The sequence below is a fragment of the Antrostomus carolinensis genome, unplaced genomic scaffold (genome assembly GCF_000700745.2).
Source record: "Antrostomus carolinensis isolate BGI_N321 unplaced genomic scaffold, ASM70074v2 scaffold4141, whole genome shotgun sequence".
Taxonomy (NCBI): Eukaryota; Metazoa; Chordata; class Aves; order Caprimulgiformes; family Caprimulgidae; genus Antrostomus; species Antrostomus carolinensis.
This window is the reverse complement of record NW_010291825.1, coordinates 1-26,644: the sequence shown is the minus strand read 5'-3', so window position 1 is coordinate 26,644 and position 26,644 is coordinate 1. Positions and strand designations below refer to the sequence as shown.

General features: G+C 35.2%; 1 protein-coding gene across 1 annotated transcript in view; it reads right to left on the bottom strand.

The window, feature by feature from the left end:
- Positions 1–26,037, bottom strand: part of PIK3C3 (phosphatidylinositol 3-kinase catalytic subunit type 3) — a gene marked incomplete at its 5' end in the record, with an annotated part of 51,029 nt that extends 24,992 nt beyond the window's left edge. Inside the window, 12 exons of the mRNA XM_010176718.1 lie at positions 7,889–7,963; positions 9,128–9,212; positions 11,690–11,754; positions 12,429–12,498; positions 12,844–12,972; positions 15,273–15,404; positions 17,080–17,196; positions 18,685–18,790; positions 21,774–21,841; positions 23,055–23,142; positions 24,421–24,575; positions 25,852–26,037. Coding sequence (XP_010175020.1) covers positions 7,889–7,963; positions 9,128–9,212; positions 11,690–11,754; positions 12,429–12,498; positions 12,844–12,972; positions 15,273–15,404; positions 17,080–17,196; positions 18,685–18,790; positions 21,774–21,841; positions 23,055–23,142; positions 24,421–24,575; positions 25,852–26,037 — 1,276 coding nt within the window. The remainder of the gene's footprint in view (positions 1–7,888; positions 7,964–9,127; positions 9,213–11,689; positions 11,755–12,428; positions 12,499–12,843; positions 12,973–15,272; positions 15,405–17,079; positions 17,197–18,684; positions 18,791–21,773; positions 21,842–23,054; positions 23,143–24,420; positions 24,576–25,851) is intronic.
- Between the last annotated feature and the right edge of the window lie 607 nt (positions 26,038–26,644).

Genomic DNA, 26,644 nt, shown 5'->3' with positions numbered 1-26,644 from the left:
CTGACTACATTTAAAATGTTTCTGTGGCATTAACTTGATAAGAATTATATACATCATTTGCTTCAAATGCACAGGGCAACTTCCCTTCCTATCAAGAGCTCGTCTGCAGCCATGCTATTTACAATAATGGTCAGACCTTTATTGGGGAGTATTCACTATATTATCTTTCAATAGTACTGAAACATATTGAGATCCAATACGTGGCAGGCAAAAGGAACAATTGAAAGATCAGCAACTTCAAAAATCCTACTAAAAACTTCAGATAATCTAAATATTATAGAAATACGCAAACAAAAAAGTTGTCAACAGAAATGAAAATAATACAACTCGTAGTTCTTAGGAAGTCAATGTATTGGAATATTCTTGACTCACTTCTTAAGTGGAAAGTATTTACCTTATAAAGCAAAGAAGTTTTTGAAAGTGTTCTGCAAACAAATGTTCAGCTTGAAATGCATAATTTAAACAATAACTTGTGTCATACCAAAGCTGTGTTACAAAAAGATGTTAAGAATTCACATATGCCACAAAATATTTATATAAAATACAAAAATCTACATATATGTATCTGATAAGTGACTTCATTAGGACAAATAGAAACCATCCTCCTGAAGAGGTGATGTGTTTGAATTGTCAGGTAAATTGTTTTGTATCCAAAGCAAAGCCACATAGCAACAATAAATTTAAGTTTTATATGACTAATTTATAGAAGAGAATGAAATGTAGACACAAGATGGAAGACCTTTCAAACAAGAAGATAGAAAATTATTAGCATGATTGTTATCTAGACAGTCACAGCTAGCACAGAACATACAGAGTCTTGCTTCAGAATTATTGAACTGAACAGCATTATGGCCAGAGATCTGTTTGCAAAGGGGTATTTTAACCTGCAGCATCTGTATTAATTTTAGTATTTTCATAAGCTTAGGTGCTCAGCACTCTTGAAAAAAATTGAACAGCTAGTATTTTTCAATTAGTCACCCCTCTTTGGCCATTTCATTGAATAATAATGTTCTATCATCTGAGAAGGCTGCTTGAGATCTGTCATAAGCACTCTTCAAGAAACAAATTCCATCACAGTCAGTTTTCTAAGGGAGATCACAAGGATGCTTAATAAGCAGGCGAAGTATTTGCTAGTTGATAAAAGCCACAACCATTATATTCTGCATACTTAATTGTGCTAAAAAAATCCCCTTCCTTCAATAGTTTTTTTCAAGCTGTTACAGGAGTTAGTTTTAGAGCTTATTTTTGTACTTTAAGTTTTTGAAGTAGGCACTTTGATATATACACAGCTTCACCACCATAAAGTTACAAAAGATGTTTAATTAAAATGTTTGGGGGGGTCTGTTTTATGTTCACTTATTCAAACCTGTCACCTCGAAGTGTCAAGAGACAACATTTTGAATAAAACAGTAACTCTTCTAGCAGTAATTAAGTCTTTTCAGTTTGCTCTGGAGATAGGGACTAAGAGGCGATAATAAGTAATTTAAAAGCAGTAACAAAGATACATCTAAAACATTTGAAAACATTTTAATAGCTGACTGATATACATTCATATAAATTAATTAAATATCAAATAGTCTACTTACTCATTTTTGGGAATTAAGTATAACAGCAAGTATAAAATGAGGTTATCCTGCATTAACATTATAGCTTCCCTAGCTGTACTTCAAAATTCAGCAGATATTTAGGCTGACTCAAAACGTATGTCAAAAGCTTTAATTTAAATACATTTACTATATTGAACGTTTTTCAAATCCATGTACTAAACACAGACTTAACTCATTTTCATCCATGCAGCTCCTCCAACATCAATTAAGCCAGCATACTGTATTACAGAATACAGACAGAAGGCTCCCCTTGGTGCTTGCCTGAAGCTGCTACAAACTTGAGGGAGTACCGCAGTTTTAGAGCTTTCTACAGAAAAGCCTGATTTATGTTCTCCTCAAGGACTTAAATACAATTGGAACAAACAAAGAATAAGCCTGCTTTGGACAAATGAAATTGTATATTTAATACTGAAAATCAGGTGAAACATATAATTATGTTAATAAATAATACATTTATCGAGTTAATAAACCTCATTATTTGAAATCTTCTAATATAAAAGGCTGCAAGTCTTTCAAGTGATCATCCCAAGTGGAATTCGTATCAGGGTACAACACTGAACATACCACTTCCATGGTATTAATGAATACAATCATTAGACTATCCTTCAGTACAAGCTCAATTACAAGAACAAGGCTAGAGAAAATTTAAGAAGGTGCAGTCACAGAAGATACGAGATAGTAGCAGAAGGACAGAAAGAGTAAGATAAAAATAGGAACTGGAACATTCCAGCTCTATATAGACTAACTGTTGTAGATTATATGAACTTCAAACAAAAAAATACCACTTTGATCCAGAAATTACTGTACTGAAGACGTAGTTTTAGAAGGACAGAAAATATATTTCATCAGAATTTTTATTCTCTGAGAATTTGCTTTTACTGTGAATAGCATATTGTCTCTTAACATAACCATCACTCCTGATTCACATCTGTAAGGATGGAGGCAAAAGCTGCCTGTAACAACTTTTGGGTTTTTTTTGTTTTTTGGGTTTTTTTTAATCAACTTAAACATGTTTTTTCTTCAAGAGCACACCTCCTCGACACACTACTCATTTCACTTCAAATTTGTCAGCTTCAAGTATGACAATACTTAAATAACCTTGTCTGGTAATCACAGCTGAAAAACAGTCAATAGGATAATCAGTATTTTATTTGGGCAAGTGTTGAGTGAGATTTTTAGTTCTGTAGCATCACTCAATCTGTGCAGTTTGTATTTGGAAGTTCCTGAAAGCATTTGGTTGATAATAAGCATACCTTCTCAACTGAATTTAGAAGATGATTCATTTAAACCTTTCTTTCACAGAATTACAGAATGGTTGAGGTTGGAAGGGACCTCTGGAGGACACCTGGCCCAACCTCCTGGTAGAGCAGGGCTACCTAGAGCCAGCTGCCTTGTCCAGGACGATGTCCAGAAGTTTCTGAATATCTCCAAGGACGGAGACACTGGGACCTCTCCGGGTAACCTGTGCCAGTGCTCTGTCACCTTTGCTATAAGTAATAATTCATACTCATAGTGTGGTGTTTATATACAATTATCATCTATCCCGCTAGTAAATTAAGACTGCTTGTGAACTTTGTGTAACACTACTTTTTTTAAAGGATTTGAACTTTAATGCTTTAGAAAAGAACTACATTTCCTTCCTCCAGTATACACTGTCAGTGGCATAACACATACACTTCAATCATGTTTCTAACCTCAGCTTCTAATCCATCTTCTTCAGATTTATTACATCTTAATTTAAAGAGCTCTTAATTATTAGACATTCCTATAAATTAAAGACAAAACGGGACTTTTCATGTTGGTTTATTATTGTTCCTGAATGGCTGCTAAATCACATAGGTGAGGGTTTTTTGAGTCATGTTTTAAGCTAAAAGAGAAGTTACTTAAGACAACAGGTGAAAATCCTCTGAGCCTCGTACATTCTTGTAGGGCTACATATAAAAGCCTTGGATTTCTAGTATTGAGACAACTAGTTAGAAATTTGAGTTCATTATAAAAATGGGGTATTTCAGGCATCTGAGAAAAAAACAAACCAAACTAAAACATAACAATTTAGGAAACACCTCAAGATCACAAATATGCATTAAATTCTTGCTCTGTTTCAAGGCTAGCAGCAGGACTATATGTAGGTAGCTACATATAGTTCAAAATACACAGCTTTGGACAAACATTTCTGATGTTGGAAGTGGTCCATGATGACATCAGCACTTCTTCAGGAAGCAGGAAAAATCTCTGCTGGGAAGACTTAATATAAAGTCTCTCACCTTAAAAAACCAATACCCTAATAACCACACTCCACTCCCCATTTAATCTATTTTACTGTAGAAAACGCAAGACACAAGGCATTTACTGACTGGAAGAGAATGAGGTGTTTCCAGGAATATGTAATAATACAGCATGCACATACAAAATTATTTTGTTCAAAACCTAAAAGCTGTATTGTTGTGTACTTTTAAGTTTCTCTTAAAAAAAAAAAAAAAGAGGTTGACTACACTTTTCTACTGAACACCTCATTCTCTAGCATGTGGAATAAAGAGGACAGGTCCTTGGAGAATTCAAAGAAACGGCATCAAACATGGAAAGTTTCCCTGACTAGCAGTCAGGGCATGAGGGATTTCAAAGTCCATCTGAGTTCCTTTCAGCCTTGAGAGTGAAGTGATCTTTGATTAAGTGAAGTGTAGACTTGTGGAGACTAAAAATTGGTACCTAGTACTTGCAATAGCCAATAACATCTGACTGCAGCCAGAGAGACTGATTTATCCATCACTTTTACTGCTAACGCCTAGATTTTAGTACAGGGGAAAGTTCCCATATAGCAGCACAGAAATTGCTTTATTTCACCAGAGGACTGTTAGGAAATGCTACTGAAAACCTGCACAGAACTCTGAAATCCTTAAACAAAATGCAGAAGGCAAAGCAAGTTGGATGCAATTACCAAAATAAACTAAGTCTTGTGGCAATTGTCTTTTAACAAGAAAGAAAACTTTACAAATTATTCCAAACTTTCCTTTTGGGAAGAAGGGGAAAAAAACCCCAAACTTCCAACGAATACACAAAACCCTGAAGCTCTGCATTCAATATATTTTCGGTAAACTGCAATCATCATTATTTTAACCTCACTCATATAGAAAAAGTACAATTTGAATCCCATGTTTTTTTCTGTTGTTGTCATCTTCACATCTGCTTTGGGACAGATAGTTTTAACTGAAAAGCACTGAAAGTACAAACACATGGTGTCATCTCACATATGGAACTGTTAAGATCTTTGCTGTCTTACCTGGCAACCCTTTCTAACTGAGAATGAAGAATAAATCAGATGCACTTCTCACTGAAGATGGACCACAGCCCTACATCTAAGCACTAAATAGAAGACAGTCCAGTTCTTTCACCTATCTACACATGATGTTTTCAAATTCTGAGCCCTCAGTCTTTGACATGCGCTCAGATATTAATAACCTAATTTTATCCACATAATCAATTTGCTGTACTGCTGCACAGCAATTTCAGGTATAAAGTTCAGATCAAAGTGCCTGTATTTAGAGAACCTGTAGTGGGAACTTGTATTTATAGGAGGGTTCCTAAAGGTTACTGAAAGATTAAGTTGGCCAGTCACTAGGGTAAGAATTAATTGCTCGGACACACACATGCAATGCTACTCAAGAATGTCACCTGAATGTCTCAGGATATTCTAAAATATCTACATATAGCCTGCAAATGTGACGGGACCTTTGTGAAAACTCTGTCTGTCCATAAAGCAAGCTGAAGTTATTCAGATATCTCAAATGGGGCAGGAGACTTTACTTGTCTATCATAGCTGAAACACTATCTAAACTCTAATGTTGTAAGAGTTTAAAGGGCTTCGCCAACGCAAAGACATCCATATCTGGGTGTTACATCATAGCTAGATCCCAACTCTACAACCAAAAACAGAGTGTGGAACAAATACAGAAGAAAGGATTTTCAAGGGAAGGCATGATGTAATTGTAACATACTAACACAACACATACTACATGGAAATTAACTGAACATGCTACATCTTGTTATCACAATCCACCTTCACAACCATTCAGCTCTTCCTTCCAAGGCAACAAAGGGAACGTTAGGTGGTAAATCAGACACTGGTATTAATATATAAATCAGTCTGTGATCCTACAACAAGACACTAATGTTACTTAAAGTTCAGGATTCAGCTGCAAAAAAGTGTCTTATTATTTAAAAGGATCTGCTGTTATAGACATGGAAACAAGGAATTAAAACATACAGCAACTGATAACATATTTCATCTCCAAGAGAAGTAGGAAGTTGAAAGTTCTCAGAGAAAATAAATATTCCTGTAATGCAATACTGACTATATAATGCAACATTTAGGTTACAAGCTAAGGCACACTTGTAAATTTGATACAATTATTCTTGTAATTTTTAACATCACTGATACATGAGGAAGTTTTGACTGAAGTGTCCCTATATCTCTTTCCAAACAAACTTCTGCAGCTCCCCTTGAAGTATAATGGTACAGCGTTTAAAAATCTGAAAAACTAGATTCCTTGTTTAAGACTACTTAAAAAAAATTCACCCTATTTCTAGAATTATAGGCATAAAAGTAATGAAAGACAGCAGAAATTATTTCACTCAGATAACAGACATTTTCATCCTACAGCACAGAAAAATACATTTCTCATACTGAGTGAGAAACAATTTGGTTTTTATGAACTTCAGTATCTATTGCTTAATATTTAAATTATACCATATCTATTACAAGCATAAATGTCTGGATGCTAGAAGATCATGCAACAATTCTGTCTGAAGGAGTCCAACAGATGTTGCTATATCCACTAAACTAAAAGGTAGAGCTGAAAAAGATAACAATATACATTGTCGTATAAAACCAAGAAAAGTATGCAAACTCACAGCTGGTGCTCAGCATTCTTTACTCTAGTGGAAAGCTTCAATTCATTAAATAAATACTGTCAAGAAAGGATGCACACATGGCCATACAATTTTGAAGAAAAGTACTTACAGCTCCCATTCTTCAACAGAAAAATGAAGTTAGCTCTTTTTAACTTAAGTCTAAGGGATTCTCAATAGCAAGAAACAAGACTTTGTAGCAAGCCTTTGTTGTATTTGGAGCGTAAGAATTTATCTTGATAGCTCAAAAAAACTCTCTCAGTACATGACAGAGCATAGGTAGCAGATGAAAACAACTTCAGACTCAGAGGGTACCATGGATGCGGGCTGCCCTCTGCTGTACTGCTTAAATTCTTCCACCAACACAAACAGCCATTGTGACACTACTTTTTAACATCAACAGGTAACCTGCACTTTACCCCAAATCACAACACTAAAATATTACTACTCTGAGCACATAAGCAGTGCCTGCTACGGAAAAAAAATTAAACCAGTCACCTTAGAGAAATGATAGAGACCTCTCAGAACAGGCTTTTAAATGCCTATTTGTTAATTTGCAAGCAGATAAGGAAAAATATAAGTGCTTTACTTGTTCCCCCATGTGCTTAGAGCAACACCTTTTACCCTAATCAAGGCCTAATGGTTCATTTTCTACTCTTTCATACAGAGAATGCTGATTCAAAGTAATACTGTAATACCTGTAAACTAACAAGCCTTCCATGTGGATATGTCTCTTTTCCCCAAATAACATTTATCTACATGTTTCTCGTTTAATAGATGTTTTGTTTTATTATAAATACTTAATCACAACTCCTAACTCTTAATCACTATGTAATTACGGTATTCAAGGCATCAGAACTACTTTCCCCCTACAAGAAATGTTTTTGTTTGTTAAAACTTTGTGAAGTTCATGCAGCTACACATGAACTCGTTTTCTACAAAAACACTTCAATTTCTCCCCACTCCAAGGCACTGACTGTAATAGTTGAAGTAACTTCATTTTCAAATTTTTCATTTCTTCTAGTAGATAAATCTCCTATTTATGTAGAATCCTTAGAACTATTCACTCTACCTGGTCTAATATTAATCCATACACATTATACCATATATTGCCTACTAATGTGTTTACACTGCAATTAGTCTACTTGTTTTCTTACTCTTCAACTGACATTTCACACTCCTAATAGTTTAAACCTAAACTGTGATTCACTGGATCAAATATTACCTTGGAGGAGACAATAACTTTACATTTAAATACATACATAATCTACAATTCTCAGTGTGTTATACTCGAAAGGAAGATGAAGCAAAACAGTACTAACACATTACAAATTAAACAACTGCTGTTATAAAACTGTACTGCTAAAAAGAATTACCTGTTTTTGTTAGCAAAAGATTATCCAGATGTCTATCGCCAACTCCAAGGATGTAAGTAATTACACAATAACCAGCTGTAACAAATAAATTGTACACATCAATACAAGTACCTTTCCTGGAGAGCAACAAGTTCCACACAATTAACAACCGAATATGACATTATCTTAGTTCTCATTCACAAGTAATAAATATACCTCAGAGACTGGGGGCAGGGGCAGTGCTGGTGAAGAATAATCAAGATTATCAGCACTACAAAGAACGTTTGAAGTAATAAATTAAAACTCTGAATTTTATTCAGTATTGCCTAGATTTTAATTTCTTTCTACACATTTTTATGTCTAGTGCTAAAAGCCTACATTCATTCAAAATTGGGACTACAAAACTTCAAAGGAAGTGGGAATATTTGAGCAAACAAATGTACATTTTGAACTTAAGACATTTTAATACAACTGTAAACAAGCATTAGGCATTGATATAAATCTGAGTGTATGCGTCAGTAGCATTCCCAAGCTAAGCAGCAAGCCAGGCAGTAAAAAATAAATTACAGCTAATGCAAACTGTTTTAATTCTTCTTAATTTTCACCCACTAATCAGAACAGTCTGAAGCAGTACTAAAGACTGTGCCATCAGAAAGAAAAGAGGAAAGGAGAAGATACTGTGGAGCAACAGCTGAATGAAACTGAATTTCTTTTGGTTTGGTTTGGTTTGGGTTTTTTTGTAGAATAAAGTTGCTTTTAATTTAATGGACAGCAATTGTGACATTTTAACACTGCCACCAGTTTACTGATCAAGAACTACACTACCACTTTTTCTTCTCATCCAAACGGAACAAGAAGGTGCATACAGCCTTATCCCAAAACTATCCCCTGATGTTCTAAAAACACATTAACATTTTTTACCTCAAATACAGACAGTTTATTATTGTATAAATACTTCACATCTGCCTGAATAATAAAGACCCCAACTGATGATGCAGAGGGCGGAGAAGTAAGACCATTGCTAGAAAGCAGAGTATTTATCTTCTAGTCTCCTTTTAGGAGAAAAAAACATAAAAGGGCTGAGAAGAGGAATTGTGCATGACATACCAGGCTCAAAACTATTCTTTTCACCGGGATTCTGACAGCAAGTACATGCACAGTGCCCTGTCTGCAGTCATCTAAACTGGAATGTCTTAATACCTCATCTACCCTGTCCTTTATACCAGATATGAAGTTATGAACCCTAAGACTGTAACTTACCACAGCTCTTAACGTATGTGTCCATCACTTCTGCACTTATTCCATGAGGGCCAGTCTCACTAGGTGCATGTTTTCTGAAGAAGTTCTGGAGGGGAAGTCACCAACAAATTTAGTTACTACATATGATCTGGAACAGGATCTTTAGAACTGGTAGCAAAAAAAAAAATTAAATCAAGACGACAAATGCCCATTATTACAATCTGCTAAACTAAAAATCACTCCTAAAAAATCTAGTAAGATCTAATTTAACTTTGTATGACTATCTTTTGTCTTAATATCCATATTCTTGTACTCAATAGAAACGGATGTGAAGTTCAAACTGAAAAGCAGCTAGTTTTACTAACAGCTTCAGAAAATTAACGATGCATTTAAAAGCTATTAATTAATAATTATGAATGCAAAATACTTCTACAGGAAACTGTTTAAGCCAGATCAGCAAAAAGTAGAACAGGACTAACAGTTCAGATTTGTAACTACATTGGGGACACACACTGGATATGCATATCCGTATTCCTCAATACAATTAACCACTACTGACATGACATGACTAAAATCCTAATGAAAAAATGAAGGGAATCTTACACAAGAGAAGGAGGTACTGAAGGAAAGTATCTGCAGGCTATTTAAGAAAGTTTTGAAAAGCAGTCCTGTCATAAAACATACCAGAGTTTATCAAGGACTGCAGAAAGCACTAATTATCTTTGCTTACAGAGGAACAAGCCCTTCTGAGAGTAGAAAGATTCTGTTAAATGAAATCCCTAAGCAAAATCTGGAAGGAGATTTTTACTAGAGATCTACTTCCAGTGCTACCAAATTTTACATGCTGTATGTAAATAAACAAAAAAGCAAACAAAAACCAAACCAAACCAAACCATACTTCAGACAACTCAAATGCTAAACTGTGGAGAGCAGAAGAGAAATACCTCCAAAACATGAACTGTAATTTCAAGATTGTTGATAGAAGGTAAGTAACATTCAAACACCAAAACAACTTTTCCTTCTTGCAGGTCTGCACTACTAGCCAATATAAGATTACTTGCTTTTTAATCCTTAGAAGATACAGTGCTCATCTTCATTAAATGACTCCCTAAATGTACATTTACAAAAAGGGTAAAACAAACTTTCATAACACCTAAAAGTGTTCACCTTGGTTTTATTTCCTAGGTCTACAACGCTCAGATATTTTATTATGCTTCAGAGCACTGGAAGTCTGTGCTCTATAATGTATTTTGCCATTGATCTGTGAAGTAGTCTTAGATCACATTATTTTGGCATCTTGTCTACTTAAGATCAGTAAGTCTTCAAAGGAAGAATTGCTCCTTACGTCTGCACAGTGACTAAATCAACAGAGCACCTATTTTAGATTGGAATATGATAATAATTGCAAAATTTCAACTTCGCAAGCATTTCTAAATATATTGTTTTATAAAGACATATAATGGACTAGAATACAAATACTACCTTTCCAAGATTACAAAGGATTGCCAAGAAAACACTTTATAAACTGTATGATTACTGAATGTGTACATCTAGCTTATCACAATATTTATGGAACAGAAAGTTCAAAAAACTTAAGCAACTTGATGATGGTCATTGTCTGATTAATGATAACCATTTTTTATAAATAATAAGCATTTGATATGCTTATCTGTTAAGCAAATAATAATGACAAATGATATGCATTTTTTAATTTCTGTATTTTTAATATAAGTAGTTTCTAATAGCTGGGAGCTATTTGCTTTGGCTCCCAGTTACTGAGCTAAGAACAAATGCAAACTTCAGTATCAACTACAAAAAAAGGGGAAAAAAGGTACTGTGACAAATTGAATCCAACATAAACATACTGTGTTTTCATTAAAAACCTTATTAGCTACATATCTGATATGGCAATTTGGTATGTTTTTATCTAATTATATTTATCTCAACCAGCTCAGCTCTTTTACCTGGCTTGTGTGCTGTGCTTGGAACTAGCATGAATTTTGTGTGTCACTATTCTATTATGTGTCCCTACTCAATTCCACACAATTACAGAAAGCTTGCTAAGTAAAAATAAAACAAACAAACAAAAAATCATAACAGTATCTGTACATCCACCACTGCAGGGAAACTTCAGAAATTATATGGAGCAACTATTTAGCTGTTCCATCCAAAAAATAAATATTAAGAAAATAAAATTAAAAAAAATAAAACATACTTTGACAAAGTATCAAGCCAAAACTACCTAATGACAGAAACACTTTCAAACAAAACAGTCCATAAAAGTGTCATACATCTTCCATTCGTCATTATAGCAAAGCCAGAACTTCAGCATGACAACTAAATTACACTTTAATTATTCAAACAGTATTACTTTTAGGATATGAGGCACTCATGTGGTGATTTAAGTATATTTTTTTTAAATCAAAATGTCAGCTGTAAATACCTTTATGTTTCAAGTTGTAATTTGTGTTCTAACAATAGATATAAAAAAAACTTGAGAGACTAAGGACTTTTGTATGAGATCTAAGCCTGCAATTTATATTGTTTAATTAGAAGACAACTTAAAAATCCCCCATCACGTACCTGTATACTTTCCTCAGTAGCAAGAACTTCTGCAACTGGTACTGACTGAATAAACTGCATGAAGCCTGTGACAGAAAAACAAACAAAAAACAAACAAACAAACAAACCAACATCCAATGCATGTTAACTTTCAAGCTCCTCTATACCACAGTTTTATTAAAGGGCAACACTAAGACACACTTTCATTTAACTGATTCTTATTGGCAAAAAAAAATCACGTTTCATGCCCATTTTCTGCCTTCAGTCATTTTCAAACAACTAGTCATTAACTCAAAATTAGCTTGCCAAAGGTCTGCTGTTCCAAGTTTTCAGGAGTAGAGAAAGATAAATCAATGCTTTTAAAATATTTATCCAGAATGTATCTAAAAGTGTAGCTAAGTTTGACTTTGTTTTGCCTTGTTTTTTTCCTCCACTTCATGCAAAGATCTATAAATCAGAGTGATAAAAATTATTTGCCCAAGATCACACAGCAAGCTAGTAGCAAAAATAACACTACTGTCATGCTCCAAAACGCAGATCAGGCTTCATTTATGAAAATATCCGAGTCCCCTGTGCAATACTGTAGTCACTCCAGTGGTTTACTTCCATGACTTGCATTGCAACAATATTTTCTTACACATTTTACACTCCTTTTTAGAATGCTGTACTACTCATGAAAACAGTGTCACAACAGTTCATGAGTAGAGGGAGAAAATTCCTCCCAGTAGAGTATTTTAATTAGAAATGAAAGTATTCATACCATGTTTTGTACTAGTTGCCAGCACTTTATAGGGTGTCAGCTTCAAATCCAGATTCTCTTTTCTTAACAGCTGGAAAACAAACAAACAAACCCAAAAACAACCACATAAAAGCAAAGATGAATGCAACAGAAAGGCGGCTTCTGTTTCTAAAAGGAATATGTATTGGACATTGATCTCCACTGTCTTTCACTGAAATTCGTAATGAGTGAAAGTCTGTTTGCCTATTTATTTATTTATTTAAATCTATACAGGATCACTGCATGTCTATAAAGAAAAGAAAAAAGCCACCCAATATCTGAGAACCTTGGAATGTATATCAGCGACTTAAGTTGCATTAACAGTTTCTAACAGCCTTGCTCTCAACCAGGAAAAACAAAACACAGAAGGACAAGGATGTGGATTAGTAATTCCCACCTTATCCATGAGTGAAATAATCTGAAGAATAAGTTGATCTTGACGTAAATCATCTCCATGCTTAAAAATTACAGGATATTTGCCTCCATCTTCTGTCTTGAAGAATAACTGAGCAGGCATTAAGGCACTCTGGAAAAGAAAACTTATTCTACTAAGCAGGTTCAGAGCAATGTTCATGTTAACATGTTGCTACAGTGGAGCTCTAAATTATAAATCTTTGTTTACTGCACTGTAGATCAGAAGTTAATTAAGCAAGTATCAGGGTCATATGATTCAAGTATCAAATTCAGTTAGAAAAAGGTTTAGAATAGCCCTATTTGAATACCAACAATGTGGCAGTAAGCACCAGAGCTCTCTTCATGATCCTTAAGTTTGATAGAAAAGAAGCATTTCTAAAATTTCTAAAAGCAGTTGCTCGCTGTCTGAGACTCAGTTAGAACACACCATTTCCAGTTACTAGAACTGTGATCTAGGCATGTTTTTTTAAAAATACCTTAAGGCTTGCTTTCTTTTTTAGCAAGAAGTGTGAAAGCTATATTTCCCCACCCCAGCTCCAGCACATGAACAGGAAAGGACAGCTGGACTCAAATTTTGTTTGCATGCACGTGATTCAAATCAACACAGAAGCACTATGCAAAAGATCACAACAAAACAAATTTAAATTGACCAGATCAAAAAGAGACACAATTATAGGATAAACATCAAAGAAATGCCAGGGGTAAGACATCTTAAACAATTAATTACTTTCTTAATCTATTTAGTAAAAGCAAAAATGCCTTCTAATATTGTTGTTTGAGAAAGCCAATTTAATTGTTTTCAATTTCTCTACATAAAAATGGTTGAAGTGGATCGATTACCTACATGAATTATTTCACCTATTTTAACACTGAACAACTTCCCTCAAAACCAAAACAAAGATACAGTTTAATATTTGAACAGTTACATTAGATTTTCACTTGCAATGAATGTTTAAAAATTATTAAGTTCCATAAATAAGGGAAAAAATATTCTTTAAATAGTCCTACAAAAGCTGCCACATGATGTCCAAGAGCACCAAAAATGAGTTAATTCTTCTTTCTTTGGGTTTGTTTGTGTTTTATCCCATTGTACAGAATCAGAGATTAAATGAAAATCTGTAACCTTCAGAATAAAGAGGATCAAAACCACCTCTGATTTTGAAAAAAAAATTCTCAACATATTTTGGTCCTAAATTTTTTACAGTGCTACAGAAGATCCGATTTGAGTTTGTCCTGATCAAGTTAAGCTATCACTCTTTTTAGGAAGCATTTAGCTGCTCTTCCAGTAGTCTTTTTGTCAGCACTCCTCCCATGACCCTTAAATCACATTCATGCTAAAGGCTGATTCAAGTTTGCAAAACCCTGTATTTATGAGAAGACCGTTCCTATGTTGCTTCCAACTTGAGGTGCATGAGCATGGAATTGAAGAAGAGTACTCTTCAAAGAGACTACCTGCTAGATAAAGAAGCAAGCCAAAAAAAATACCAAGAGATGGTATGGCAGAAAACTATGCAAAAATATTCATCTCTTATTTCAAGTAAACGGAAAATATATCGCAGTCAACAAGCAGCCTGTCAAAGTCTGAAACTACTGGGCATAATAAATTTATGACCTAGTAGAAATGACGGGCTAACAATGGTTGCCACAGCAGCTTGTACGTTTTTTAACTGGTAGAGAATGCCTCCTGGACATAAGCCTGACTAGTAAAGCACCTCCTGGTCACATTAAAATTGGATTACAGTCACCTATATGACTTGAAAGTAAATTTGTAAAGAGGTTCTACATCACTGGACACAGGTAACAACTTCAAACTTCAATTCCAAGTAGTATAGGAAGCAACCTCAGCCCTTTCAACAGCATATTGACTGTTTATTAACTAGATTAAAGACTGGCTATATGATCACAAGCAATTGCTCCAGATTGTTTTAAGGACTCAGCACCCATAGGGATACAGGATCTACCGGTCAGCCCACTTCAACTGTGTGAAATGGAACACCTTACTACTTTCCAGCCTCTAGCAATTACAGTTTTATTTTGCAACGGAATAGAAGCATACAGCTAGCTGAGATGAAGCACATCTGACTTGATCTGTACAATTTTGATCAAAAGTGGTATTCCTGTTGAACACTTTAGTCAAAATAAAGTTCAGAGATATTCTGAACTAGGAAGCTCTCTTCAGCTTTGGTACTTCATAAACTTTATAAACTGTATCAGTTATAAAAGTTGCTTTAAAGTTTGCACATTAACTTGAAAAAAGAGTTTCACAAGAAGTTTTTTAACCACTTTAAGAGCTAATTACAGTTATATTTTACTTTGACTATGTCAGTCCCTTTAAATCTTCCAACTGTTGTTTCTAAGCTTAGTGCTCATAAGATCTGTTTGTATTTCAGGTATTCAGAAGATCTCATTTACCTTGAAGAGTGTGGCTTTTTCAGGGATTATCCCTTTAATTTTCACCTGAGGTTCCAGAGGAAGTGGAATAAGTTCCATATCTGCTAAATTCATCTTTTCGTTATCTGCTAACAACGCCTGAAGTCTCTCATTCTAAAAGAATAAAAATGTGTTGTTTTTTTTTTTTTTTTTTTTAAAAAAACACCATAAAACACATATTAGGTATACATGAACAGTTAAAAAGTCTTTTAACAAAGGCTGTATTATTAATAAATATAAATATCGAATTTAGTCAATTCTTTACACTTCCAAAGAATCAAGGTTTCACTCTTAAAATCTAGCAAAATAAAAATTCTCTATTCACAGTAACCTGAATCAGGAAGCAGCTATTCTGCCTAGTCTGAGAACAGTCAAACAATTTTCTAAGTTCCAGATATAATAACCTTACAAAAATGTATTTCTAAATTGCCTGCACAAGTAGCAGGATGATTCGTTTTCAGTATCAGTATCAAATGTTAGTTCTGTTTCAGAAACTTGATTCAAGTCTTTAGCTCCGATCTTTTAAATACCTGAACTCAAGGAGAACCCCCACCCAGTGAAAACAAATTGCAAACAGCTTGCATAGATCTGATTTCAGGGCTGGCTCTACATTCCTACATCTGTAGTTACTAGAAAAACAATACCAGCCAATTTTCGCGTACTTTACACTTGACATCCTACAGAAGAAAGGTCAAATACATAAAGTCTCTAGTCTTTTCCTCTACTGAATATAACAGGCATAAATATACAGCAAGATAGCCCACTACTGTGCAAATACTTCTAGTGGTTAATTGCTGCTAGATAGATTTTAATCCAAAAATCAAACCCATGTGTTTCTTAGTTTTACAGAAATATCCCGGCAATTATAAAGGAATATAGGACAGAATGCTACCCATGTATTGCACAAGTAGGTAATACATTCTTAGGAACTGAAAACCTCTCCTCCTTTTTAAGTGACTACACCTTTATTACTTATGCAGAGAACACTCACAAAATTTCATAAAATGATGCAACGCCAAAGTGTTCCATTTTCCTGCACAAATATACCCCACTTATTTAAAGAAAGAAGGTGACAAAAGTCATAATACTGAAAAATTCATGTTTAAAAATACTTATATGTGTCACAGGAAAATGAAATCACAGAATCATAGAATGGTTTGGATTGGAAGGGACCTTAAAGATCATCTAGTTCCAACCCCCCTGCCATCAGCAGGGACACATGAATAGAAATCCCTTTGGGATTTCTGCTTCCTCCCTATACCTGTCTGTCAAGTTGACTTAAAATATTTCATCTAAGAAGGGCAAAGCTTCTTAAAATGCACCTATGATGGAAATCCTTTTCCTCAAAATGCAACAGAAGGCAAAGTTCTGCTAAACACATATCCTGTAATATCATAATTTTGTTGCTCCTGGAATAAATGACACTTTGCTGCTAGTCAAATTTCATTATGTGTGCTGGCATAATTCTGACATCACAATAACCTCTGCTACCTTCCCATGTCCCCCACTGTTATTTGCTGTTATATCATTAACTATTCAATTCTTCTCCTATCTTCCCTTAGCCAAAATATCTTAAGATTTTTCTCAAAAGCCTCTTCTGTTTTTCACCTGCAGCCTTTCAGAATTCTGATCCATCTAAACACCTCCTAAGTTTGTTCAAAGTTAGTTAAAATTATTACAGGACAATTGGACATCTGTTATAAATCTCCGTGCTAAGAATTTTTAGTGAAAAGCTAACATTCTTACTGTCAATTCTAGCCAGAGATAAGTTTTCTAATCCTTTAGTTACCTTTTTCTTACGATTTCCACTTTCACGCTGCACTGCTTTCATTACATGAACCAGCCGATCTACAAATGTCTGCTGGGCTGCCAACAACGAACGCATAACTCTGACAGACTTATCACCCTAAGTGAATTGAAAGAAACAAAATTAGTTCTTTGTTCTGTAATAATTTTATCTAGAAATTAATCCTTTACTCTTCGACCTTTGGAGTTTTAAGAGGTAAAGAATAATGATCAACTTTCTGTCAATTCAAAAGGTATTTTCTGTAAAACGCAATCAGAATCACTGGAGCTGGCGATCAATTATCTGACCTACCAGTGTACTTCAATTTGCATCAACAAATTTCACTGGTGAATAGACACGCATGACAAACTTATTCACACAGTCAATGTAAGTTAGTAAAGATAACCACAAGGAATATGCTTACAAAGCGTAAGAGTCAGATGAGAGTAACATTCCTAAAACGGGAATTAATAAGAAAAGTGAGATACACTAAAATCAGGAAAGACTGCACATCCGCTATAAATTACACATTGTAAATCACAAAAGGTTTTTTCTTTGTTTTTGTTTTTTTTTTCCCCCCGCTGCTCCAGCACCCTTTGTTGCTGATACACAGAACAACACTGTGAATTCAAAATACAGGTCTCTTGTCCCAATTTGCACTGCAAGGACAAGTGCCTCCAATAAAGGAAAAGTAAATAAAATACATCAATTACACAAGTGAGAAGAACTTTAGAACAAGCATGTTACTAACAGGAACAAGCAATAAAACAGAGGGAAAAGTTCTAAATACTTGTTTGTTTATTTTTTTCTTTTTCAGTTGTGTCCTGGTTTTGCTAGGATAGAGTTAATTTTCTTTTTAGTAATTAGAATAGCAGTATTTTACTTTCAGTGTTTCAGTTCAGACATATCACGAGAAGAACTTTGATAACAATACTTGTGTTGCTGCAGCTCAAGGCCACCGTGTTTTTTGCTCCTTCACAGCTGCATTAGGACTGGGAGGGGGGAAGCGCAGTGAGGAGCAAAACCCAAAACTGGCATCTGGATGTGCCAATGAAATATTCCATATCATATCACGTCATGCCAGTATATTAACCAGGGATGACCGGAAGACGGGGCACTTCTCTCGGGGATCGCTCAGGCTCACTCTTCCGGGGTTTCGGTTCGGGACCGTCTCAGCTCCGGGATCGTTAGCTGGCACAGGCCGGGCATCGGTCAGTGGGCGGTGAGCACTGTATATCACTCATTTGTATAGTCTGTTATTATTGTTGTTATCATTATCATTTTCTTTTAATTAGTAAATAGTTTTTATCTCAACCCGTGAGTCTTTGCCCTTCTTTCCAAATTCTCTCCCCTGCTCCCTGGGTGAGGCGGGGGCGGGAGGGTGATAGAGCAGGCTGTGTTTGGCTGCAAGCAAAAGGGTGAATCCACCCAAACCACCACAAGTTGTTTCTTTGATTTACCACAAACTCATAATGCAAGCAGAAGTGGAAGCTTTTTTTAAAACTTCAATCATATGACATGAGAAATTGTCCTCCTTCTAGATATCTGTGCCTTTTAAAAGAATGACTATCGCTAAACACTATGTATTTTCTTACATAAAGGCATTACCTTCAGCAAAGCTTGACTAAATCTTCTCATCACATTTAAGTACATTTCGTGAGTCTTTGGGTCCCTCTGCTGAGTATCTTGGTCTTCACACTCCACTATTACATACCTGCAGTATAAAAACAACCCAAGTTATGCTGTACTCTGGTGCTACACAATTTGAATGAAATACAGCAGCCTTGTATTATAGGCTTGGAACTAAAAATTAGGTTCATCTTTGAATGAAGTATCTACCAACAGGTGAACTCTTCAAAATTGCTTAGTCAAATACCCTCTTGGATCACGAGGCCCTATCGAAATTTCTGAGGTCTTTCACTTACAGCGAAGTTGCATCACTCAAAAGGACAAGTTAGAAGTCCAAGTCATATGAACACGCCAACCAAGCAGTACGCAGGGGAGGAGTGAGCATTCCACTGTACTACCACCCTCTACATAATTTAGTGTCTGCAAACTTGCTATTCAGTATACCTGCAAAAATAAGAAGAATCTCACCCTACCCATTCCGCATTTTAGCATTAGCAACGGTGGAATAGACTGTATGGAAGCAGCTCTGTAAAGTCTACATTCCAAAATAAGTATGGTATGTTAAGCCATTGTTTGGAAAGCTTTCATGCTTATTTCTATTCACAGCACTGACAAGCAAAAAAGTAGCTATGCACAGAAGATCGTCTTTCTGTTGATCAATATGTCTCTTAGTACTACCCTCTAAAAGCATATAACCCCATTATTAAAAAAAAGGAAGAAATTAGCAAGTCAGTTGATTATCAAGCACTGTATTTGGATTCAAATTGATTCTACACATTCAACAAACACACCTTGACTTCATGCTGACAGCTATAATTACCCTTTCCCTAAGCACTTATGCAGAATTTCTTTGCAACTCGATGATTATGGCAAAGATTAGAGGTCTGTCATTTGTAGATGATCAGATTTGTCTAGTCTTTTTTATAAATACACAATATACTATATAATTTAAAATAAGGCATATATAACTTTTTCCATCAGTATTATCTCAACGAAATCTGCCACTAGAGACTATTCTAGAACAGTGCTAATACATGGTTCTACACTGTTCCCTCACTAAAATGTCAAAATTACAGTGAAGTAATATATGTATAAAAATAATTTCATATACACAAAGTCAGTGCAACAAAACTTCTAGAAAAACAGGAAATAATTAATTGAAACATGCCATTTTCATCTTAATTTGTTAAAAAACCCTAGACAGTTTCTTAAAGCTATCTTGAAACAAGGAGTAAGAGTAATGCTTCATCCTTGGATAGGTGTCTCATATATCTGAAGAAGAGACAGAAAAAAAGCAGCATCATTGACTTCTGTAGGTACTGTTAAAATGTAAGGAGAGGACAGCTTTACAATGACAAGTGAATGAGCAGGAGGTTTGATTTTCAAGGGTTGTTGTACTTTTTCCATTGATTATTTTAGGCGCATGCTGTGTCTGGGTAGTTGAAACGAGCAATTGATCAGCAGCCAAGAGGATTTATGGCTACATCAGCTCAAACAGTGGCTGCAACATTTGTATTTTGTCACTGAGAAATTGAGATGTCTGGAAAGAAAACAAAGAATAAATTGACTGGGGTTTTTGGTGTTGGCTGTGGTCTTCGTTGGTTTTTTGTTTTGTTTTGGTTCCTCCCCTGCCCCAGTCATAAGACAAAAACTTCAGTGTTCTGGATGCGTTGAACTTTTTTTAGACTAAAAGTCTGAGATGTTGCCAAAATGTAAGTTTGCAGTTTCTATCAAGGTGATACAAATAAGCTAAGCTACTAACACTTACCTTAATGAAGAATATTTGATTAGGTCAAGCATTTGGCTTCTAATTCAGGCTGCAATTATTTTAATCATTTAAATTTAATAGCACTTCTTTCTGAAGCCAAACGTTATCTTTGGCCACTGCAATAGCAATATGTACACTAAGGAACTGTAGTTAAATCATGCACTTATGTATTTTAAATTTAAGCTATTGGAAAACAATGAAATAATAAAACTTTAAGAGAGACAATTACAAATGGAGTCACTCTCAGGGTAGGTTAGGATTCCTGTGAGAATTTTTTTATAACAGTTTAGTATGTTTATGTCACATATCACGCTGTTCCTAATTCATGGCTTATCTGTGGTTAATATTCATAGCATATTAACATATGTGTATTAGTATTTTTAATTATTAGTTACATCTGCAGAAGATACAAATGAGAATCATTTGACTTATGTTTAGCCATGTAAAAGGCATCTACGCTCTCTATTTTAAAATACATGTGTACAAACAAGTAAATAGCTGTATGTGCTGTGTGTATGCATACACGTATATACATTGATACATACACAAACACTTCCACAGAGTTCAGATCTATTCACCTCAACTTTCTTCAAATGAGATCATTCTGTTGGCAAATGCTCACTTAGAAGGGACGCAGATAGTTCAGGCATCTAGTTTAATTCTTAAACCATCCTTAGTTGAGTAATCTTACCTCTCCAATACCTAGATGAACTATTCATAACTAAACTTCCCCTTAAGAAAGCACATATTTACAATGACATTTTGTTTGTGTTCACAGCATAAGCATAAATAGAATCTAAAAAATAATTAGGGTAGCACAAAAAAATTAGTGCTTTACAAACCTTCATAAAGTACACTCTTGATTAATACCAAAGTGCATAATCTTAATATTCTAGCCAATACTGTAAAAAAATATAAACACAAACCAAACAGAAAAAACAGAGCAGATGATGAACTTTATCTTCTTCCCACCATTATAAAGAAATTGAATGATAACTTATAAACTATGGTTAGGCTTTCTTTTTTTTTTCCCCCCTAATCACCGAAATTAACACCCTACAAGTCACCTCCCTTTTTCTAACAGTAAAGCATGTTTATGAATTTTAAAAACCAGCACCCTCCTTTCACTAATTCTTCTGTTCAAATGCACATTGTTTTAAATCTACTACTTCATCCAGACAGAAACCGAGATTCTCAAGTTCTCAAGACAGGTCATCTTTTGCTATGCAACCCTCTGGGCATTGTAGCTTTGATTTCAATTAGACATTGATACAGTACGAATAAACAGTTTAGAACATACCAGTATAAGTAATTTGCCAACGTGGAATTTTTGCATGCTCGTGATATCAAGAAAGTGCAAAGGTCTTGCTGGAAAGGATTTAAGAAAGCAAAATTAAGTTATAAAGAAGTCTGAGCCCATGGGAGAGAGATGAAGTTAAGGAAAAAACACAAATAACTGCGGGGAGTTTTGAGAGATACATTCGCTTCTAAAAGCTGAATCCAATCCAACCTAATATTTAAATCATACTAGTTTTAATATTACTCCAAACAAATTCCAGCAACAACACCAGAAGTAAAAACATAGGCCTGTTACTACAGTAATATATTTACCAACACGTCAGAAGTACATGATGCTCTCCAATAATAACTCTTCAACGTTAAGTTTCTATTTATAATATCCTAGACCATTCTCCTATGCAATTATCCCTTGCTTAAGATTCAACCTCAAATGGGATTTGCTACCCTGTTTTGCATCCAGAAGATCTGAAAATCATTAAGATGTTTTACATAATCATTTTAACAAATTTGTAGAGTAAAGTATTTAGTTCTTTTTTTTCAAGGTTTAATATTCCAGCTAGTAAGAAATCTGTGTATCTTACTGATATGCTCAGTTTGAGGCTTATTTTCTATGAAATGCTAAGACCCAAAAAAAAAAGATTTGCAACTTGGAATGGATCTTGAGTTCAAAGGCCAATTAACTGCATATCACATTAAAACCAGATTCCTTCAAACAGTCTTTTCCTTGTATCTTCCCCTCCCTCCAGTTCTGTTTTTCTTACTTTTCTACTTGTAGTATAAATTTACTATACTCTTTGGCAGATGTAAATCAACGCAGTGTCTCACTTAGGTCCGAAAAGATTACACCCACTCCAAAGAGTTTGCCTACAGAAAGAACAGGCTGCAGAGATGAAAACATTTGGATAACTGTTTTCCACTAAAAAAATCTGCTTTAAAACACCTCGGACACATGCAATTGTCAGCACCTAATCAGCATGTGATAACCTTTACAGTAATTTTCTCCTTTAAAGGAAAGCACTTTAATTTTATGAAGAATTCAATGCCCAGTTCCTCAATTTTGGATAGTGTGACCATGTACATAAATACATGGCCTGTCAAAAAATTCATTTAAGCTATTGCTCTTTTCCTAGAATTTAGTTTGCATTTATATTCTTTAAGCACTTTAAGTATTCAGCAAAATACAGTAGAAAGATTCAAATATTCACAAACAAAACCTAAAAACAGTACCAGGTCACTAAAAGGCCTCAAGTATCAACAACACATAGTAAAGCAACTGACTTACATCAAGGTTTTCACTGTCTGGAAGCTCCTTTGTCTTAGAAGTAAGAGGTGGTGATGCAACAGGTGGAATAGGACTCATGATCTGGGAACTACAAAAAGGAAAACATGTAATTGGCATGATTCAAAGTTCCTTCTTGGGGGACAGGGGGCATGCATGGAAATAGAGCAGATTTCATTTCCACAGCAAAACAAATTATGAAAACTGGGTAAGAAGTTATCTTTAAAGATAGTATCTCATCCCTGTTTCAGAATAAACTGCATGAACAGCACCTCTGACCGCTGCAGTTCCTGAAAACAGTAAAAATCTGTACCTGGATAGCTACACAGTTTATGGCTGTGAAGGACGTTCACTTACATCAAACTTAGTGTTTTGTTTCATCTTCCATTAAAAATCAGAGACATAAATAGGAATTTAGAAAATACACATTTTCAGGATAAGCTTTTTTGAAATGTTCTTAAGATGAAACTGCTAATACACAACACCTGCAAGCACTCTCTCTGGAATGAAATTACACATAACAGAGGAGACAAACCCAATGTTTGCAAGGAAAAAATTATCAGGCAGTAAATTTACCTGAAAGGAAGTAACTAAAGAGCTTTATTCATGTGTAAGTGTCACTGCAGCCTCAAAATACATTTCAGGACATCCACTCTGCAGCTTCGCAGGAAGATCAATTAAAAAAAAAGTATACTTATAATAAGAAAACTATATCCTAGTAACACAAGTGATTAGACATTGAAGCTTAAGACTAAAAATCCTGGAAATTTGTATTAAGTATTCACATGAGACTTTGGCTAACCAAGTTTGCACCTTCCTTAATACCATATTAATCAGATTGGATTATATCTTTCTTTTGGATTTCCCCACGAATAAATTTGTGCTCCCCCAGCTCCTTTACATTCACAGGACTCTCCCAACACCTTCTTTTGCAGGAGCAGGGAGAAATTTTTTTCCATTTCAGACTGATTGGACTTTTAGATCAATCAATTGGACTTTCAGATCCATACTCTTTGATGAAAGTAGGAAGTGGAGCCTCATACAACAACTTCATTGAAGACATCCTGATTTTTACACGGACAGAAGGAAGCAATGCCAGTATTTTTCCTACTCTCCAGAAGTTGTCTTCCTTTCGTGTAGTAAGGTCAAAGGCCATACCTTCAAGATTGAGAAGGTTTGCTCTGTAAGCTATCTGTAGTCAAGAAATACATTCTGTGAAAGCTCAGGGGTTAACTTTTTTTTTTTTAAAATCACTTCTGATTATAAAGTAGGATGTTGAATATGTAATGGTCCCTAAAAAGGAGAAAAAATATGAGGGCTTACAATGTTACAAGTTTCTGCTTTTCTACTGGAAATCTAAGCTTCTTACCTGTCTATTTCTGCACCATTAGGTCCAGATGTTGTCATACTTTCTGACATTGAACCTTGACTGTCCCTCTTGCTAGGTTCCAGTCCATTCTTTATGTCATCAAAGTTTTCATATTTCAGTGCCTGGACTAACTGTAGCAGGTACATCAGCAAATCCTTGTGGAGGAAAAAAAAATAAAAATTAATTGAGGGGGTCAGTCAAAGCTGACTAGAACTCCGTATGTTTTCAAAATTCTAATTTATAGAAGAACTTAGGATCTAGTCACCTATAAAGAAATGGAAACTGGAGTCTCCCTAGCAAGCAACAAACAACAGAAAAACTGGTGTAGGATGTAGTTTGACTTCTAAAAGACTGAGAGTTATGAAACTTCTAATTTTTTGTTACTCAAAGGTAGCAAATGCTAGTTAAGTAAATATTTAAGTGCAACTGTTACTTTAAAGTTCTTTTTATTCTACCCTACTTGCTTCCAGTATCCACAAAATAAACTTTGCAGTTTGTGGCTCCCAAGAAGAAAATTAAAACATAAAATCTGGAACCAGGTATGGCATTCATATGGTACCGGAAATTCAGATTCTCTCTCCTCTTACACACCTTTTTTTTTTTTTTTTCCCCTTAGGAGATCCCTTGTGTAGCTGAGGAAAATGTCTGATCTATTTTAGATTAAAGAACAGACTTTGAATCACTTGTTTATAATTAATTCATTTCTTCTACTATTCAACTTGCTACATTTAGCTGACTGCCACCAAATGTTTCATAAAAGGTATATTTTTAAAGTCAAAGCAGTATGACCTTGGTTATTGACATATTTTAGGCTCCCTATTTTAAACTCAATTGATTGCCAAGGATACAAGAGTTATGGTAATACAAAGTATTTTTTTTTTACTGTCAAAAGAAAATAAAATATAGAAATAATTAAAATTTAACAGAGTAGCATCTATTAAGTGGGCTCTACTCACAAATCACAGCTCACCATAATCAGTATACAATTAGAAACACCTTATTTCCACAGATGCTTTTCTATTCACTTTCTTTAGCAAAAAGAGTATGATGATATACTGCTTCAATTTACAAGGTGTATTTGTGGGAAATCTTTTAGTAGACTAAGTTCAGAGCTCTTCTGTGCAGGTGAAGATTCAGAATTTATCACTCATTTCTGGGGAGAACATATGGGTGTTTCACCTCGTTTGCCAAAACCAGCTATCACTGTCTGTTCACACTAAGACAATTATCAATGAGTGCCACTTAATAATGTGAAGACTTTGCTCCATAGAAAGCTTACAGAAAACAGAATCAGTGATGGGGTTTTTTTAAGTCTTCCATCATTACTATTTAGTTAAATGCCTTAAAAAGTAGCAAACATTTCAAGTGCTCAATGAGACTAAAATCCTGAGACCAGCTGACTTTCACATGTACCCACAGACCAATGAATACCTCATCATCAGCCTGCTGAAGCCTGGCGACAGCATAGCGCCGAACCGTTGGGTTGGTGAAATGAGACGACAGAAGTTCTAGAGAGTCTTCCACATCCATGGGCTTCCACTTGCCCAGCAGCTCCAGTGCTTGCTTTGCCTCTTGTGGTAGGTCCCAGTTGACACATTTTAAGAATTTTGTCAAGGCCTAAGCAGAAAGAGATCGGACAATTCATCACTGAAAAGCCAGGCTAAACAAATGATTTAGAAGACAACAGAATATGGACTCTTTCAGTTGGAAGAGACCTGCAACAATCATCTAGTCCAACTGCCTGACCAATTCAGGGCTGACCAAAAGTTAAAAGTATGTTGTTAAGTGTATTGTCTAAATGCCTCTTAAACAGGCTCAGGACATCAACCACCTCTCTAGGAAGCCTGTTCCAGTGTTTGACCACCCTCCTGGCACAAAAATGCTTCCTCATGTCCAGTCTAAACCTTCCCTGGTGCAACTTTGAACCATTCCCATATGTCCTACCACTGGACACAGGGAGAAGACATCAGCACCTTCCTCTCCATTTCCCCTCCTCAGGAAAGCTGTAGAGAACCATGGGGTCACCCCTCAGCCTCTTCTTTTCCAAACAAGACAAACACAAAGTCCTTAGCTGTTCCTCATAGGAGATTCCTTCCAGCCCTTTCACCAGCTTTGCTGCCCTCCTCTGGACACATTCAAGGACCTTCACATCTGTCTTAAATTGTGGAGCCCAGAACTGCACACAGCACTCATGGTGAGGCTGCACCAACAATGAACATGGTGG